Source organism: Hyperolius riggenbachi, chromosome 6 (assembly GCF_040937935.1).
Source record: "Hyperolius riggenbachi isolate aHypRig1 chromosome 6, aHypRig1.pri, whole genome shotgun sequence".
NCBI classification, from domain to species: domain Eukaryota; kingdom Metazoa; phylum Chordata; class Amphibia; order Anura; family Hyperoliidae; genus Hyperolius; species Hyperolius riggenbachi.
In genome coordinates this window covers 82,400,618-82,419,307 of record NC_090651.1, presented here as the reverse complement: position 1 = coordinate 82,419,307, position 18,690 = coordinate 82,400,618, and the positions used below count along the sequence as shown (strand labels likewise).

Here is an 18,690-nt window from a genome sequence, read left to right as displayed (position 1 = left end):
CTGCTATGCATTAAATACAGGATGGCTATTGTTATGTCCCTGCATACTAGGCAACCATAAACACGACATGTTTCACCACCTCTAGTGGAGCCTTTGTCAGGGTTGACAATATTTTCAATGTAATTACACTTATCACTTAATTATGCACACGCAGAAAAGCTCCACTCTAAAACTGTGGATTTGTGTATAGCAATTTCACACATGTACACTTTTTTTCTGTAAGTATAGTCAGTTGCCAGAAAAAAAAAATTGTTTCAGTCATTCAGAAATGGCCAACCAATCAGTTTCTGATTTCTGATATAAAAGTTCCACCCCTTTTCCCTCAATGGTTTTAGTGGCTGCTCTGCTGCTCATGTGACTCTCCTCAGAACTACATTATCCAAGATATCATATTGTGATTTTATGTTATTTTTTTATTGAGGAAAAAAGGAAACCAAATGTAGCCACAATGTGATACGATGTTTATTTTGGCTGTAAAACCTATTATTTCATTTGTACTAATTACGATATGAAGATGTTTTCCTCGACGACACAGAAGTGATTCTAAGGAGCCGTTTGCTGCATTAGGATCAGCTGGCTTTCTTCAGGAAAACATGGATGCCATTCTTAGAGCGTAGCACCAGCTGAGGTATCTTCAGGGGTGGCTTAGAGTGATCTGGTGACAGCTCAAATCGATTCAAGGTCAGCGCCACAGCGATTCTCATCTCATTCATTGCAAAATTCTGCCCAATACAGTTTCTAGGACACAAGATTACAAGCAAAAGAATGAATAAAGAGGAATGGAGAGCTCAGTACCTTCAATCATAAACAGGAAATGGATTGCGGAATAGAAGAAAACATTGGGGGTCTATGAAACTTGTTTTTCCTTTAAAATACCCCCCCCCCCCTTACTTATTTACTAGGGAATACAGAGGCTACACTGAGCTGGTAAGTGGATTCTAGAGATTGTTGGAAACCTGCTGAAATTAACCTGCACAAACAGGGCTGTTGACTATATTATGCCCATCCCCCCCCCCCCCCCCTCCCCTCCTCAACTTGCCAATGGGAAGATCATAGTTTGCAGAACGAATAACAAATTGTTACATTCTAATCTAACAGATTCATAAATTATAACCAGGCCATATCCGTCTCACTGACCCAAACTCCCAGAACCCACCACACAAGTCATTCCAATGATTGTCTGGAGTGGGCATCCACATTATAAAACATTATACTGACAAGCTGTCCTGGGAATAAATACAGACCAAATCTAAATCAATTACTGCTAATCAGAACATTAACCACTTCACCACTGAGGGGTTTTACCCCCTGAGCACCAGAGCAATTTTCACCTTTCAGCGCTCCTTCCATTCATTCGTCTATAACTTTATCATTACTTATCGCAATGAAATGAACTATATCTTGTTTTTTCCGCCACCAATTAGGCTTTCTTTAGGTGGGTCATTATGCCAAGAATTATTTTATTCTAAATGTGTTTTAATGGGAAAATAGGAAAAATGTGGGGGAAAAAAAAATTATTTTTCAGTTTTCGGCCATTATAGTTTTTAAATAATGCATGCTACTGTAATTAAAACCCATGACATTTATTTGCCCTTTTGTCCCGGTTATAAAACCGTTTAAATTATGTCCCTATAACAATGTTTGGCACCAATATTTTATTTGGAAATAAAGGTGCATTTTTTTCAGTTTTGCGTCCATCCCTAATTACAAGCCCATAGTTTATAAAGTAACAGTGTTATACCCTCTTGACATAAATATTTAAAAAGTTCAGTCCCTAAGGTAACTATTTATGTATTTTTTTTAATTGTAAATTTTTAATTTTTTTTTTTAATTACAAAAAAAAAAAAAATGGGGAGTGTGGGAGGTAATGAGTTAATTTTTTGTGTAACCCTCATTTATTTCTATGTGAAAAATGCTTAGGGTGTAGTTTTACTATTTGGCCACAAGATGGCAACAGTAACTTTTTGTGTATTGCGTCCTTCCGGACGCTCGCAGGAAGTATAAGGAGGCTGTGAGTGTTTGTTATTTTTCACAATGATCGCGCTGCCCATCGGAGAGCAGCGGATCATTGCGGGGCTTAGATCAACGAACGGGAATGGATTTTCCCGTTCATTGATCTCCGGGCGAGCGGGCGGCGGCGTGTTTACTAGCGGCGGGCGGCGTGTTTACGAGCGGGAGCGCGGACAGCATCGGGAACGCGGAAAGTACGGATTTCTCCGTCCCTGGGGGTTAAAGGATGGAAAAAGGGACGGAGAAATCCGTACGGGCGGGGGTAAAGTGGTTAATAACAATGCAGCAAAGTCCCTAGTATCTGGCTGCCAGGTGCCGGATATACGGTATGTGCTTGAGCAACCGGCCCAAAAAGGAACTAACACCACCCGCCCCCCCTCACTGAGTGCAGTCTTCTAGCCTTCCTGTCACTCGTAGTGGCTTTCTGAGGTCCTCTGTGTATGGCTTCCGGCGTGTCAACTGACTAATGTTGGGGTCACGACACACACTGGGAGCAAGGCACGGACGTTGGAAAACCACTAGGAGCAAAAAAACAAACTACAAAAACCAGTCTCCGTTATCTACTCAGGCATCCTGGTTAGTTGAGACTTCTGGTTTTCTGAATTCTGATAATGGGGAGTTTGCTGTATCATAGTTCTGCTATACAGGCTCCTTGGGTTATGCTAATCGGCAGTGCCCATTGATGTGTTACAATAACTACCCATCCATTTCTTAGTGGATTTAGCACTTGTGTATTAGAAGTCTGTAAAGCACAACTCTATAAATTCTGCACAATTCTATAAAGAATAGCTCTGTGGTGCTAGGCATCTGCCTAGTTTGCCATTACCTAAAATGGTTCTGTGCACAAATGCTGCTTGAAAACAATTTTTAATAACCACCATATGGTAAAAATAATAAATCAGTGAAAGCTTTCTGTATTAACCACTTGAGGACCTAGGGCTTTCTACCCCTTAAGGACCGGCCACTTTTTTTCCATTCAGACCACTGCAGCTTTCACGGTTTATTGCTCGCTCATACAACCTACCACCTAAATGAATTTTGGCTCCTTTTCTTGTCACTAATAAAGCTTTCTTTTGGTGCTATTTGATTGCTCCTGCGATTTTTACTTTTTATTATATTCATCAAAAAAGACATGAATTTTGGCAAAAAAATGATTTTTTTAACTTTCTGTGCTGACATTTTTCAAATAAAGTAAAATTTCTGTATACATGCAGCGCGAAAAATGTGGACAAACATGTTTTTGATAAAAAAAAAACCCCATTCAGTGTATATTTATTGGTTTGGGTAAAAGTTATAGCGTTTACAAACTATGGTGCAAAAAGTGAATTTTCCCATTTTCAAGCATCTATGACTTTTCTGACCCCCTGTCATGTTTCATGAGGGGCTAGAATTCCAGGATAGTATAAATACCCCCCAAATTACCCCATTTTGGAAAGAAGACATCCCAAAGTATTCACTGAGAGGCATAGTGAGTTCATAGAAGATATTATTTTTTGTCACAAGTAAGCGGAAAATGACACTTTGTGAGAAAAAAAAAAAAAAAGTTTCCATTTCTTCTAACTTGCGACAAAAAAAAAATGAAATCTGCCACGGACTCACTATGCCCCTCTCTGAATACCTTGAAGGGTCTACTTTCCAAAATGGGGTCATTTGTGGGGTGTGTTTACTGTCCTGACATTTTGGGGGGTGCTAAATTGTAAGCACCCCTGTAAAGCCTAAAGGTGCTCATTAGACTTTGGACCCCTTAGCGCAGTTAGGCTGCAAAAAAGTGCCACACATGTGGTATTGCCGTACTCAGGAGAAGTAGTATAATGTGTTTTGGGGTGTATTTTTACACATACCCATGCTGGGTGGGAGAAATATCTCTGTAAATGACAATTTGTTAATTTTTTTTACACACAATTGTCCATTTACAGAGATCTTTCTCCCACTCAGCATGGGTATGTGTAAAAATACACTACAAAACACATTATACTACTTCTCCTGAGTACGGCGATACCACATGTGTGGCACTTTTTTGCACCCTAACTGCGCTAAAGGGCCCAAAGTCCAATGAGTACCTTTAGGATTTCACAGGTCATTTTGAGAAATTTCGTTTCAAGACTACTCCTCACGGTTTAGGGCCCCTAAAATGCCAGGGCAGTATAGGAACCCCACAAATGACCCCATTTTAGAAAGAAGACACCCCAAGGTATTCCGTTAGGAGTATGGTGAGTTCATAGAAGATTTTATTTTTTGTCAAAAGTTAGCGGAAAATGACACTTTGTGAAAAAACACAATTAAAATCAATTTCCGCTAACTTGTGACAAAAAATAAAATCTTCTATGAACTCACCATACTCCTAACGGAATACCTTGGGGTGTCTTCTTTCTAAAATGGGGTCATTTGTGGGGTTCCTATACTGCCCTGGCATTTTAGGGGCCCTAAACCGTGAGGAGTAGTCTTGAAACGAAATTTCTCAAAATGACCTGTGAAATCCTAAAGGTACTCATTGGACTTTGGGCCCTTTAGCGCAGTTAGGGTGCAAAAAAGTGCCACACATGTGGTATCGCCATACTCGGGAGAAGTAGTACAATGTGTTTTGGGGTGTATTTTTACACATACCCATGCTGGGGGGGAGAAATACCTCTGTAAATGGACAATTGTGTGTAAAAAAAAATCAAAAGATTGTCATTTACAGAAGTATTTCTCCCACCCAGCATGGGTATGTGTAAAAATACACCCCAAAACACATTATACTACTTCTCCCGAGTACGGCGATACCACATGTGTGGCACTTTTTTGCACCCTAACTGCACTAAGGGGCCCAAAGTCCAATGAGTACCTTTAGGATTTCGCAGGTCATTTTGCGACATTTGGTTTCAAGACTACTACTCACGGTTTAGGGCCCCTAAAATGCCAGGGCAGTATAGGAACCCCACTAATGACCCCATTTTAGAAAGAAGACACCCCAAGGTATTCCGTTAGGAGTATGGTGAGTTCATAGAAGTTTTTATTTTTTTGTCACAAGTTAGCGGAAATTGATTTTAATTGTTTTTTTTTCACAAAGTGTCATTTTCCGCTAACTTGTGACAAAAAATAAAATCTTCTATGAACTCACCATACTCCGTACGGAATACCTTTGGGTGTCTTCTTTCTAGAATGGGGTCATTTGTGGGGTTCCTATACTGCCCTGGCATTTTAGGGGCCCTAAACCGTGAGGAGTAGTCTTGAAACCAAATGTCGCAAAATGACCTGCGAAATCCTAAAGGTACTCATTGGACTTTGGGCCCCTTAGCGTACTTAGGGTGTAAAAAAAAGTGCCACACATGTGGTACCGCCGTACTCAGGAGAAGTAGTATAATGCGTTTTGGGGTGTATTTTTACACATACCCATGCTAAGTGGGAGAAATATCTCTGTAAATGACAATTGTTTGATTTTTTTACACACAATTGTCCATTTACATAGAAATTTCTCCCACCCAGCATGGGTATGTGTAAAAATACACCCCAAAACACATTATACTACTTTTCCTGAGTACGGCGGTACCACATGTGTGACACTTTTTTGCAGCCTAGGTGCGCTAAGGGGCCCAACGTCCTATTCACAGGTCATTTTGAGGCATTTGTTTTCTAGACTACTCCTCGCGGTTTAGGACCTCTAAAATGCAAGGGCAGTATAGGAACCCCACAAGTGACCCCATTTTAGAAAGAAGACACCCCAAGGTATTCCGTTAGGTGTATGGCGAGTTCATAGAAGATTTTATTTTTTGTCACAAGTTAGTGAAAAATGACACTTTGTGAAAAAAACCCAATAAAAATCAATTTCCGCTAACTTTTGACAAAAAATAAAATCTTCTATGAACTCGTCATACACCTAACAGAATACCTTGGGGTGTCTTTTTTTCTAAAATGGGGTCACTTGTGGGGTTCCTATACCGCCCTGGCATTTTACAGGCCCAAAACCGTGAGTAGTCTGGAAACCAAATGTCTCAAAATGACTGTTCAGGGGTATAAGCATCTGCAAATTTTGATGACAGGTGGTCTATGAGGGGGCGAATTTTGTGGAACCGGTCATAAGCAGGGTGGCCTTTTAGATGACAGGTTGTATTGGGCCTGATCTGATGGATAGGAGTGCTAGGGGGGGTGATAGGAGGTGATTGATGGGTGTCTCAGGGGGTGGTTAGAGGGGAAAATAGATGCAATCAATGCACTGGGGAGGTGATCGGAAGGGGGTCTGAGGGGGATCTGAGAGTTTGGCCGAGTGATCAGGAGCCCACACGGGGCAAATTGGGGCCTGATCTGATGGGTAGGTGTGCTAGGGGGTGACAGGAGGTGATTGATGGGTGTCTCAAGGTGTGATTAGAGGGGGGAATAGATGCAAGCAATGCACTGGCGAGGTGATCAGGGCTGGGGTCTGAGGGCATTCTGAGGGTGTGGGCGGGTGATTGAGTGCCCTAGGGGCAGATAGGGGTCTAATCTGATAGGTAGCAGTGACAGGGGGTGATTGATGGGTAATTAGTGGGTGTTTAGGGTAGAGAACAGATGTAAACACTGCACTTGGGAGGTGATCGGACGTCGGATCTGCGGGCGATCTATTGGTGTGGGTGGGTGATCAAATTGCCCGCAAGGGGCAGGTTAGGGGCTGATTGATGGGTGGCAGTGACAGCGGGTGATTGATGGGCGGCAGTGACAGGGGGTGATTGATGGGTGGCAGTGACAGGGGGTGATTGATGGGTGATTGATAGGTGATTGACAGGTAATCAGTGGGTTATTACAGGGGAGAACAGATGTAAATATTGCACTGGCGAATTGATAAGGGGGGGTCTGAGGGCAATCTGAGCGTGTAGGCGAGCGATTGGGTGCCCGCAAGGGGCAGATTAGGGTCTGATCTGATGGGTAACAGTGACAGGTGGTGATAGGGGGTGATTGATGGGTGATTGATGGGTAATTAGTGGGTGTTTAGAGAAGATAACAGATGTAAACAATACATTTGGGAGGTAATCTGACGGCGGGTTTGCGGGCGATCTAATGGTGTGGGTGGGTGATCAGATTGCCCGCAAGGGGCAGGTTAAGGGCTGATTGATGGGTGGCAGTGACAGGGGGTGACAGGGGGTGATTGATGGGTAATAGGTGATTGGCAGGTGATTGACAGGTGATCAGTGGGTTATTACAGGGAAGAACAGATGTAATTAATGCACTGGTAAATTGATAAGGGGGGGTCAGAGGGCAATCTGAGCGTGTGGGCGGGTGATTGGGTGCCCGCAAGGGGCAGATTAGGGTCTGATCTGATAGGTAAAAGTGACAGGTGGTGATAGGGGGTGATTGATGGGTGATTGATGGGTAATTAGTGTGTGTTTAGAGGAGAGAATAGATGTAAACAATGGATTTGGGAGGTGATCTGATGTCGGATCTGCGGGCGATATATTGGTGTGGGGGGGTGATCAGATTGCCCGCAAGGGGCAGGTTAGGGGCTGATTGATGGGTGGCAGTGACAGGGGGTGATTGACGGGTGATTGACGGGTAATGGACAGGTGATTGACAGGTGATCAGGGGGGATAGATGCATACAGTACATGGGGGGGGGGGGGGTCTGGGGAGAATCTGAGGGGTGGGGGGGTGATCAGGAGGGAGCGGGGGGTAAAAAAAAAAATAGCGTTGACAGATAGTGACAGGGAGTGATTGATGGGTGTTAGCGGGGTGATTGGGTGCAAACAGGGGTCTGGGGGTGGGCAGGGGGGGGGGGTCTGATGGGTGCTGTGGGCGATCTGGGGCAGGGGGGGGGGGGAAATCAGTGTGCTTGGTGCAGACTAGGGTGGCTGCAGCCTGCCCTGGTGGTCCCTCGGACATTGGGACCACCAGGGCAGGAGGCAGCCTGTATAATACACTTTGTAAACATTACAAAGTGTATTATACACTTTGTATGCGGCGATCGTCGGGTTAACATCCCGCCGGCGCTTCCGTATGGCCGGCGGGATGTTGCGGCGGGTGAGCGGCGCCAGGCGGAGGCGGAGGATCGCGTCACGGATGACGCGATCGCTCCGCCCATGCCCCTACAAGGACCGCCGCCATTTGTCTATACGGCGGTCCTTGCGGCGTCCACTTCCCGGCCGCCTCTGTGCGTTAGGCGGTCGGGAAGTGGTTAAGCCAAATACCAATATATGATCAGTTATGATGGCAATCAGAAGATCATCAGAGTGACTGACTGGGATTGAATTTGCTGTAAATCGTGACCCAAGTCACTTTGGAGGAATTAATTAACTACTACCTTGTCCTTACTAACTTTCTGACTCAGCCTGGGAAATATTAAAACATTTTTCATGAAGAGAAAAATCATTTTTAATAAGGTTTTAATTCTTTCTATTCACCATACAGTCAGATAAACCCAATGGAGTTATTTAAAGGAAAACTGACATGAGAAGATTATGGAGGCTGCCATATTTACTTCCTTTTAAGCAATACCAGTTGCCTGGCAGCCCTGCTGATCTATTTGACTGCAGTAGTGTCTGAATAACACCAGATTTGTATATGCTTGTTCACGAGCGCTGTAGTAACAGCGCAGATTTAGGCACAGCTGGCGCAACCATAGACCATAATAGGAATTACGTCTATAGCGGCACACAGTGAGTAACTTCGGGGCTGTTAGAATACTGAGCTTTAGTGGCTGGATAGAGTACTGGTTAAGGGCTCTGCCTTTGACATGGGAGACCAGGGTTCAAATCCTGGCTAGGTCAAGTACCTATTCAGTAAGGAGTTCAAGGCAAGACTCCCTAACACTGCAGGGTGGCCTCTTGAGCGCGTCCCAGTGGCTGCAGCTCTTGAGCGCTTTGAGTTTGACAGGAGAAAAAGCGCTATACAAATGTTCGGATTATTATATTATAAGTTACTTTTAAAATACTGCAATTCAGCCTCCAGCAATAGCTGGAAGCCGAATTACATATTTCGCACTATCCCTATGGACCTGGAATAGTATTTAACGCCGCCGGGACTTGTGCAGCAGCAGGATAAGCCATATATCAGCTGTATCCTGTGCCCATGTCTTACGGCAGTGATTTTATACATATGCGCTTGTTCAGGTTATATGGCTAAAAGTATTATAAGCAGATCATCTGCAGGACAGCCAGGCAACTAGTATTGCTTAAAAGGAAATAAATATGTCAGCCTCCATAGCCCCCTCGCTTCCATTGCCCTCCAAGTCATGTGACATTCCAGGAGGCGTGGCCTGACTACTGTTCACGTACTGCTCTTCTATTTGTAGCAAAGCATTACCAGCGCGTCTTGTATTGTACATTTCCCTGTGCCTTGTGTATATCTCATATCAGCACATGCTGCATAGGAATGAATAACATACCTGGGTCCAGCTGCAAAGGGAACAAACGCATGAGAGTGGCGTTTGGCAGAGTTCTCTGGAGAAAAACGCAATGGGTCAAAAACCTGCAATATACAGACCAGTATTAATGAGAGTAAATTCTGCAAGAATCTCAACTCAACATTCTTTAATTATTTAACTGGCAAAGAGTAGATCAGAGGTGCCCATGGCTGTGAAACAAGTGATCTAGACATTCACAAGTTCACAAACCGCACACGCCCAACAAAATGAAACGCTTGTGCATGAAGGAAGAATGTGTGTTTAAGCGCTTCCTTTTACTGGGCATGCCCAGTTCGTAAAGCTTAGCAGGATGGAATATACAGTTGGATACAACACAGTCGCAATTGTGCAATAAATCTGCTGTCAGCTGTCTGGATATCAAGTTGGGTTAACAATTTTATACTTAAAGTGTACCTGAGACGTTTGCAATAGAAACATTTATACTTACCTGGTGCTTCCTCATTAAGGCCTTGAACTCCCCCAGGCTGCTCCATTCCTCCACTGTCTGGCCTGGTGAATTCCCCAGTCGTGCTCAGTTGATCTCCATTGCATAGTCAGGGCCCAGCTGTGCGCACAACTGTCACGGTCCCGTGGTCGGGAGTGTTCTGAGCCTGCTTCTGCACAGCTCAACACACGTTGGCACGATAGGGGTGGCGGGCCACGCATGTGTAGTGAAGCGCGACTAGGGATTTACCGGGCCAGACAGTAGAGGAACAGAGCAGCCAGTGAGGGTAGCAAAGAGGCTGGAGGTAACCCCAGATAAGCATAAATGCTTTTAATGCAAACATCTCAGGTACACTTTAAGATCTATCTCTAGGAAAACCAATAGCTGTAGATCCACAAATGAATAACTTGCTCTTTATCCGCACTTGTTCTGTGCTGAAAATCAATCTTTCTAGATGAACAGCTGAATAAAATGCTCTTTATGTACCCCATATCTTTTCTAAGATGCAGCTAATCTAAATGTACTGTTGGAGAAATAGCGCTATATTTTTGGGCAATAAACCTGCAGTGTGGGACCTGGGGATGTATAAAACATGACTCTACATTAGCCTGTATTTATAACTCTATGTAGCTCATTTACTGTATACGTACCATTGCATGAAAATATCCAAATTTAAACTGGTCTGAAAAAATAGAGCATTAACTAGCCTGGCGTTCTATTAAGATCGCCAGGCTGGCGACCGGACATTTTTTTTTTTAATTAAAAAAAAAAAAAAACTATCGCATGCAGCCAACTAAAAGTTGGCTGCATGAAAGCCCACTAGAGGGCGCTCCTGTTGCGTACTTCTGATCGCCTCCGGCGATCAGAAGTAACAAGAAAGGCCGCGATGAGCGGCTTTTCTTGTTTCGCTTTCCTCGTCGCCATGGCGACGAGCGGAGTGACGTCATGGACGTCAGCCGCCTCCGATCCAGCCCTTAGCGCTGGCCGGAACTGTTTGGTCCGGCTGCGCTGGGCTCGGGCGGCTGGGGGGACCCTCTTTCACCGCTGCACGCGGCGGAACGCGGCGCTGCGGCGGCGATCAGATAGCACATGCGGCGGCGATCAGATAGCACATGCGGCTGGCAAAGTGCCGGCTGCGTGTGCACCTTTTTATTTGATAAAAATCGGCCCAGCAGGGCCTGAGCGGCAGCCTCCGGCGGTAATGGACGAGCTGAGCTCGTCCATACCGCCAGGCTGGTTAATGACTACCTATCGTCTGTGAACCAACTATTCTGGATGGACAGTAGGAAAAATGGTTCTTTACCATGTATGCACCTGTGCTATAAACCACTTAGTTTGGATGCCCATTTATGACATAACAGAATTGTCTTTTCACACTGAATCAGTTGTTCAGTTATAACTGACAGCAAACAACTGATGTGCAGTCCAGGTGAAGTTAACGTCCATATTTCCCTATGGGTCAGTTCACAACATATGGGTTTAAGCTGAAAGCTTTTATACAATGCAGTGCTATTGAACAACTGATCAGTTCACTACCTGATCAGTTCAGTGGGAATTTGTAAATGACAAATAAATGTTTTCTGTTTTCATAATGAATAATAAGAGGTGACAACAATCCCCAAAATTTTTAAAAGCAATCTAATAGGAGGAAAAGTGGCGGACTTGCCTCCTCCAAAGACAGAGCACAGTAGTCCACCACCCTTCCTCCTTTTAACTATTTTTATGAACTTTTGGCACCTCCTAGTAGAATTTTCAATCTGCATAAATTTGCACAAGCCTGTATTAACCTGGAATTATTTTCATCTCATTGACCATCTTAGCACTATCAGTTTATCCTCTTCTAGTGGAAGGTTGGGTTATCTTTGGCTGGTCACTCGAGTGGAGTCAGGTTTATGCACCTCCACCTGCCTACAGGGGTTGGTTGCCCGTCTGCAATCTTCCTTTGTGAGTCGTGACTTACTGCACCATCGGGGGTTGCAATGTGTCTCTGTGTGTTTTGTGTTTTGTTTTTTGTTTTTATCCAGGGTGCCCCCCCCCCCACACTTTTTTTTTAACCTTACCCACGCATTCTTTTGTATGTAATAATTGTGATAATGAGTGAAGTGACCATACCTCTGGATTCTCCCACACGGCAGGGTTATGATGAATGCAATAAATATTTAAACTGGCTAGGCAACCTAAAAAATAAAAAGAAAGACTTAGAAACGAAGTTTAAACTGTATATTGCATTAAAGTCCAACATCTAAGAAGCATGGTTGACCATATGGACATGCATCCATTGAGTTTTCCGTTGTTATGTGTTATATTTCCACTAACAGTGAATATCATATGTGAAAATAATTTAGAATGTAATATCCTATCATTATTTAGTATTAATATAGCACCGACATCTTCTGAGGTGGTGTACAGAGTATATTGTCTTGCAAGGCAAGAGTGCTAACCACTAGACCACCGTGCTGCCCATCCTATATGTTATTATTGTGATTCTCTCTTAGAAGTCTACAAACGTCTTAGACCCCGGGCCGCTTTCACTGTTCTAAAAGCTGTTGAGGGCCAAACTAGCGGAATTAAAACTTTTGCTGCCCCTAGGTACACTAAGCCTATGTAAAAATAAATACAGGAATTGGTATAATGTGTTCTGACAGTGATAGATACAGCTTTATTAATTCACAAAACTATGCGCCAGACAAAAGACATTGTGATAGGCTGTGTGATAACACATATATAGTAGTAACCACGATAACCGGCACCATCCATAGATATATGCTCTTTTATTAAAATAAAAGAGCATATATCTACGGATGGTGCCGGTCATCGTGGCTACTACTATTAAGCTGCCTGGAGTGCAGCTGGGTACACCGTGGCACATCAAACTACTTTATATTGAGGAGTGCTCCACTATCTACAAATATAATAACACATATATAGTAACTCACAAAAGTAAGCGCACCTTTTGTAAATATTTTAGTACATCTTTTCATGGACAACACTGAAGATATGACACTTTGATACAATGTAAACTGTAGGGACTAGATTGTGAGCCTCTCTGAGGGACAGTTAGTGACAAGACAATATACGCTGTACAGCACTGTGTAATATGTTGGCACTATATACATTAAATAAATAAATGTAAAGTGGTCGGTGTACAGGTTGTATAACCGTGTAAATTTGCGGAACCATCAAAATAACAACACACAGCCATTAATGTCCGAACCGCTGGCTGCTGCTTCTCCCTCATCTGCGGCATGGGTGTGTGAGCGGCTACCCGGGACCGCCATCTACACTTACTCTATGCGCTTTGTGACAGTCTATGCTTGTGAGTGCAATATCTTTTTGATCTTTTGTTATTAAATGTTTTTACACTATTGGTGCTGTTTTGAGTTTTAGACTTGGCTGCATCTGCGTGAGACCTGCCTGACCCCCTGCTTATGCCGCATATCCATACCTCCGGATTGTTTGGAGGTTAACTGGGTGAGTGCGGGTGCACTGGGGGGGGGGGGGGGGGGTGGCGGGAAAGAGTGTGTCCCAGCACGAGGTGATATTTACTCTAAAGTTGTGACGGCAATCTTGTAACATATTGGATTACGCTATGTGCCCTCTCTCTTTTTATTTTTATGACGTGTTGGCTGATTAATGAGGAGCTCAAGTGGAGTCTTGGGACATTCAGTTGGACGACGTGCTCTCTGACTACTGGATGTTGACTTTATTGAACTGAACTCTCATTGATTTGTGCTATTGAGCGCTTCTGGACTTACAGAGAGTTTTCCTTGTTTGCAATTTACAGCATTGTATATTTCAGTGCGCTCCACGTGTTTTGATCCCATATTACCATTAGCGAACTTTCTTTTGTATTCTGATTGTTTAACGGTAGTAAATAACATTTTTGACCACTTAACTTCATCCATTGGGAGGTTAAAACAAGTACATGCGCATGCTCTGGTGGGGTGCATGCATTTCAGCACAATGCACATTTATTAACCATCCTATTTCCATTAATTTGTGCACAAACAGAACATTTATAACCGTCTATTTTGCATCAAATGATTCTGATTTAAATAGGGAGAGGTTCTTGAAGAGATTGCTCTGTGGATTTATCAAAAAGTTCCTTTTAAATGGACTTTAAGAAAAAAAAATAATATTACCTGCAGGTAAGGTCCTTCCATCAAAAAATGTAAGGGGTTTGGCTAGTTCCCTGGACACAGAAGGCACGGGTGGATAAAGGCGGAGGCCCTCTTTTATACACATTGTTGTGTAGGGCAGCTTATTCATGTCTTCCCTGAAACAGAAGAAAGATGAAGAACAGTTGCGGCTCAGAAATTGGGTTACTTTTCCTCATGCAAAGACACCTTTGATGCTTGCTCTGTTATAAGGTGACATTAAAGCTGAAAAGAATTACAAAAGGACTCACCACTCCATAGTTGTTCTGTCTCCCAGGAGTTCCCTAATCTCCTCCCGGCATTTCTGCTGGTGTTCTGGATTCTGGGCCATGCAGTAGAAGATCCAGGAGATGCCGCTGGCAGTTGTGTCGTGTCCTTCAAACATGAAAGTGTCAACTTCAGCACGCAGGTCCTCATCAGACAGGCCACTTCCATTTTCATCCTGGTCAAAACAAGAGATGTTATAGGAGAAAGTGGCTAACAAGGGGAATATAACACAAACAATATATTCAATATCGTGAAACTAAACAGATAAAGTTAAAGAAAATAACACTGCAAAATATACATCGTCTCTTCTATAGAGAGTGGTGGGAAGGTGGATCAGTCTGCTACCTCAGACATGCATTGTCTAGAACAAAATGACAGTGATTTATCTGTGAGTTTTCCTCAATTACAATACCCTACATCACATTTTCCAATTATTACATACATATAAAGAAATATACACACACAGTTTACTAAAGAACACAACAGAGGTGTCCAACCATTCTATACAAGGGGCCACATTTAGTAAAATCATAAAGTCCGAACACTGCAGTGTTATGGGTGGCTGCCAAGTGACCACGGTTGTATTGCAGGAACCGTGCGAGTACATATGCATAACTACAAAACATGCTACGTCAAAAAAATTACAACTGTGGCAAAGCCCCTAAATTCCCACAAAGAACACAATTAGCGGGCGCTACTTGTGTGTAAATCCATATTGTAGAAATAAAAAAATAAAGATATACAGTGCTCATCCTGCGTTGGTAAAAAAAACCCATCATCAATCATCTAATAAATCCTCAAGAACTGTAGCAACAAACTCCATAAAACCAGGAATCAGGGGCACCCCAGGACCTGCATACATATAGACCTGCTGTAAATGGCCCACAGCACAGCACATTCCGGAGACAGCAGAACCTCAGTTACGGAGGTTGGAAGACAGTTAGGTGTGTGTACGGCTGGCAAACAACCGGACGACCTGCTGATAACAAGTTGTTTGCCAGATCCAACCGGTGGATCAATCTGCCCAACTATCATGCAAGTTGGAACATGTGTACAAGTCTTTTGAACAACTTTGTTGTTTTTGAATGCGGACATGTTGAGCAGTTTGTCATTTATCTTGCACGCAATGGGCTTGATTCACAAAAGGGTGATTACTGAGTTATCACGCCTAAAAGCTTTGCACGTGCAAACTAGGTTGCAAACTACTTGGCACCCTAGTTTGCACGTGAAAAAGCTTTTAGGCGTGATAAATGAGTTTTTAGGCGTGAGTTATCACGCTTTTGTGAATCAAGGCCATAGTATTTAAGAAAGTTGGTTGTTTAGTTGGTTGGTTGATGTGTGTGTACATACTTGTCAGGTAAACAACTTGTTGTGTGGTTGGTCATGTTGTGCATCAAGTTGGACGTGTGTATGAGCCTTAAGAGGAGAAAAAGATAGTGAGACTGATAGCAAACTATAGGTAAATATAGATTATATTATCGATATCTACCTGATATTGATGGTTTACCTGGTCAACCACTTTGTAAAAGTAAATATTAGAGAAGATTTTGGCTGAAATAAAATCTTATTACAGATGCCGATCTGATCACAGCGGCATTGATCACGCCATTTCTGATCAGTGCTCGATCTATGTCAATCAATAGTTCCCTAGTTAAATATATTTTCATATAATGAACTTTTAGCAAATCTAACAGCTATTATTAAAGATACTGCACAGTGTATGTTTAGCCTGACTCATAGATGTCAGTAAACAGAATAGACTAAGGAGGAGAGTGGGTGAAAAGGTAGTTATTTTGCTCACATATATTAGTATAAAGGAGGGAATAGGGAGAAAAGTCTGACAGGAAAGGATCATATTCTTACATAGAGATATTAGAAAACAGACCTTTGCACAAAGAAGGATGTCTAGAAAATCAGGGTGTCTCTTCTGTCTAATTTTCTCCATCTCCTCCTCGTTCTTTAATAGCTCTTTTCTTTGTTTGATAACTTTGTCTGATTGAAGAAAACAAATATTGATTGTAATTCCATCTGGATTGTATTCCCAGCTCTGCTTCTCTCACTAGCTGTGGTTGTTGTAAGAAAGCCACCTATGAAACTACAATCTCCCAAATTCAGCACTGCCAACACAACAGACTAGCCTGAATGATTGTTCATAATTCCAAACGCTGGCAACCTCAGGACCACTAGAAATGTTGAACTTGGCTAAACAAGGAAGGCCCAATGCTGTTCCTCACCGGTATTCTCTGGATTATTCTTTCTGCACTGTAGTTCTTGAATAATGTCTGGCAGAATTCTAATCTTAATCTGTAGAAACTACAATTTTGCACCAGTTTTGTACTGTCCAAAGCAGTATAAAACCACTATTCTGTTGCTCTCCCCTCTGCAGAAACAATGTTTCCTGACCACTTTGAGCGCCATTTTGCCCTGATCCTATATACTAACCAAATGTTGTAAGTAAGCACCTGTGTGGGCAGCATAGATGTGGGCGGCAGCTTATTGCGGGCAGCACCTTAGAGCGGGTGGTAGTGGTGTGCACGTGCAACGTAACCTGTGTACGGTGGCTTTGTGTGGGAGGCAGCTTAGTGTGGCAGTTGTGGCATGCGCATTGTGCATGAAATGCTTTTTGAGACTCAGGGGTTTCCTGTTATTTACAGATGATGCTCAGCAATTCTGTTCTGTGGGGGTTGGTTAGTTGATTGGTTGGTTGGTGGGGGGCTGCAAGAGATGTCCTGATGTAGCTTGAAGGAACTACAATACTGGACTTCTGAAATATCCAATTTAGCAGATTACTAAGAAGGAGACTACAGAATAAGTGTGGTCATTTCGGTTAAAAAATTAGTGTGAGAACATGTTCTCTCCAATATCTGTGGCTGTTACACTCTACTTGGCCAACTAGTACTGTAATCCCCACAGCAAGCTGCAGCGGGGCCTCTCCTGTGCGTACGTCATTTTTCCACCCGGACACTTTGGCCAGTCAGGTTGAAACGTCACCTAATTATCGCTCCTGTGACAGTCATTCTTTGGTTGGACATAAAAGAAGGTACATGTGACAATGATTCTGGAGAGTAGCTCCTTATTCTCCTGTGCAGTGGAATGAATGACAGAACGGTGCCATTGTATTGCACTAGATATTATACAACTAGGACATAATGACAGTGTGTACAGATTATAATCAGAATCCCACTAGAAATCAGTTTGATATTCTCCAGATTAATTCACTGTAGAGCTCCATCATGAACAACATTACAGCACTGGGCCACTCAGCCCAGTTTAGCAATCACAGTGATATCCTAAACCAGGGGTGCCCACACTTTTTCGGCTCATGAGCTACAGTATTTTTCGGACCAGAAGATGCACTTTTTCCCCCAAAAAGAGGAGGAAAATGTTGGTGCGCTTATGGTCCAAATGTGGCCCCAAAGCCTCCCCTAAAATGAATCCCTGGCAGTCTAGTGGTCCCCTTCTCCCTCCCTCTAATGTGCAGCAGCAGCAGCCTGATCAGTGTCACTGACCCTGCTCGTTTCCAGGTGCAGTGACAGCAGCAATGGCCCCTGGTGATCCGCTGATACCTCCCTCTGGTGCGCAGCGGCTGCATCCATTTCTCACTCACCCTGCTCTGCAATGAAAGCCCGTCTATAGTGACAATGGCAATGGCCCCTGTTGATCCACTGATCCCTCCCTCCGATGTGCAGCGGATGCAGCCTGTTAAGTTCATTCTCAGTCGGTCTCTGGAGCGGCGGTTCTATTCTCAATACTTTGGCAGGCACGGTGACATACTGTGTCTTTAAGATACCCTTGCTTGATGAGGTCATCACCCAATGCCCCTTAGCTACAGTATGTCACCGTTCCTGCTGAGGTATTGAGAATAGAACAACCGCCCCCGAGACCGACAGAGTGATCTTAACAGGCTGCAACTGCTGCACAGGGCTGGACCAGAGGATTGCCTGAGGACATTGCCGCTGTCACCGCACCCGGGATAAAGCAGGGTGAGTGAGGAACGGGCTGCGCACCGGAGAGAGTGAGGGATCAGTGGAACAACAGGGGCCATTGCCGTTGTCACCATAGACGGGCTGTCATTGCAGAGCAGGGTGAGTGACAAACAGCTGCAGCACCAGAGGGATGGATCAGTGGATCACCTGGGTAGGGGACATTGCCGTTGTTACTGTAAACGGGATGGTGCAGGCGCATTGACAATGATTGTGATGTTCACTGGTCTTCCTGGGGCAAGTAGCTTTTATTCACAGATGGGCTTCTCTGCATGTGGTGGTAATGTGGTTTCACAACTGTGTTTACAAGGACGTTTGTACCTATGTGGGAGCACACTCGGTTTATAGCTGCTATTTATGCACACATCACTTTTTCAATTGTTATCCACTGAGTATAGCCGGTTTCTTATTATATGCATTGACTGCACTTAGCACTTTATTATTATTTCAGCTGCCATAATGTGTTATTGGTTGACATTTA

At 43.6% G+C, this 18,690-nt stretch overlaps 1 protein-coding gene across 1 annotated transcript in view; it reads right to left on the bottom strand.

Annotated features, from left to right (window-relative positions):
• Positions 1 to 449: 449 nt before the first annotated feature.
• Positions 450 to 18,690, bottom strand: part of LOC137522477 (cytochrome P450 4A4-like) — a 50,394-nt gene continuing 32,153 nt past the window's right edge. Inside the window, exons 7-12 of the mRNA XM_068242543.1 lie at positions 16,112 to 16,218; positions 14,211 to 14,401; positions 13,945 to 14,078; positions 11,915 to 11,979; positions 9,340 to 9,422; positions 450 to 738 (exon numbers count right to left, since the gene is read on the bottom strand). Of these exons, the coding sequence (XP_068098644.1) occupies positions 570 to 738; positions 9,340 to 9,422; positions 11,915 to 11,979; positions 13,945 to 14,078; positions 14,211 to 14,401; positions 16,112 to 16,218 (749 nt within the window). The 3' untranslated portion in view covers positions 450 to 569. The remainder of the gene's footprint in view (positions 739 to 9,339; positions 9,423 to 11,914; positions 11,980 to 13,944; positions 14,079 to 14,210; positions 14,402 to 16,111; positions 16,219 to 18,690) is intronic.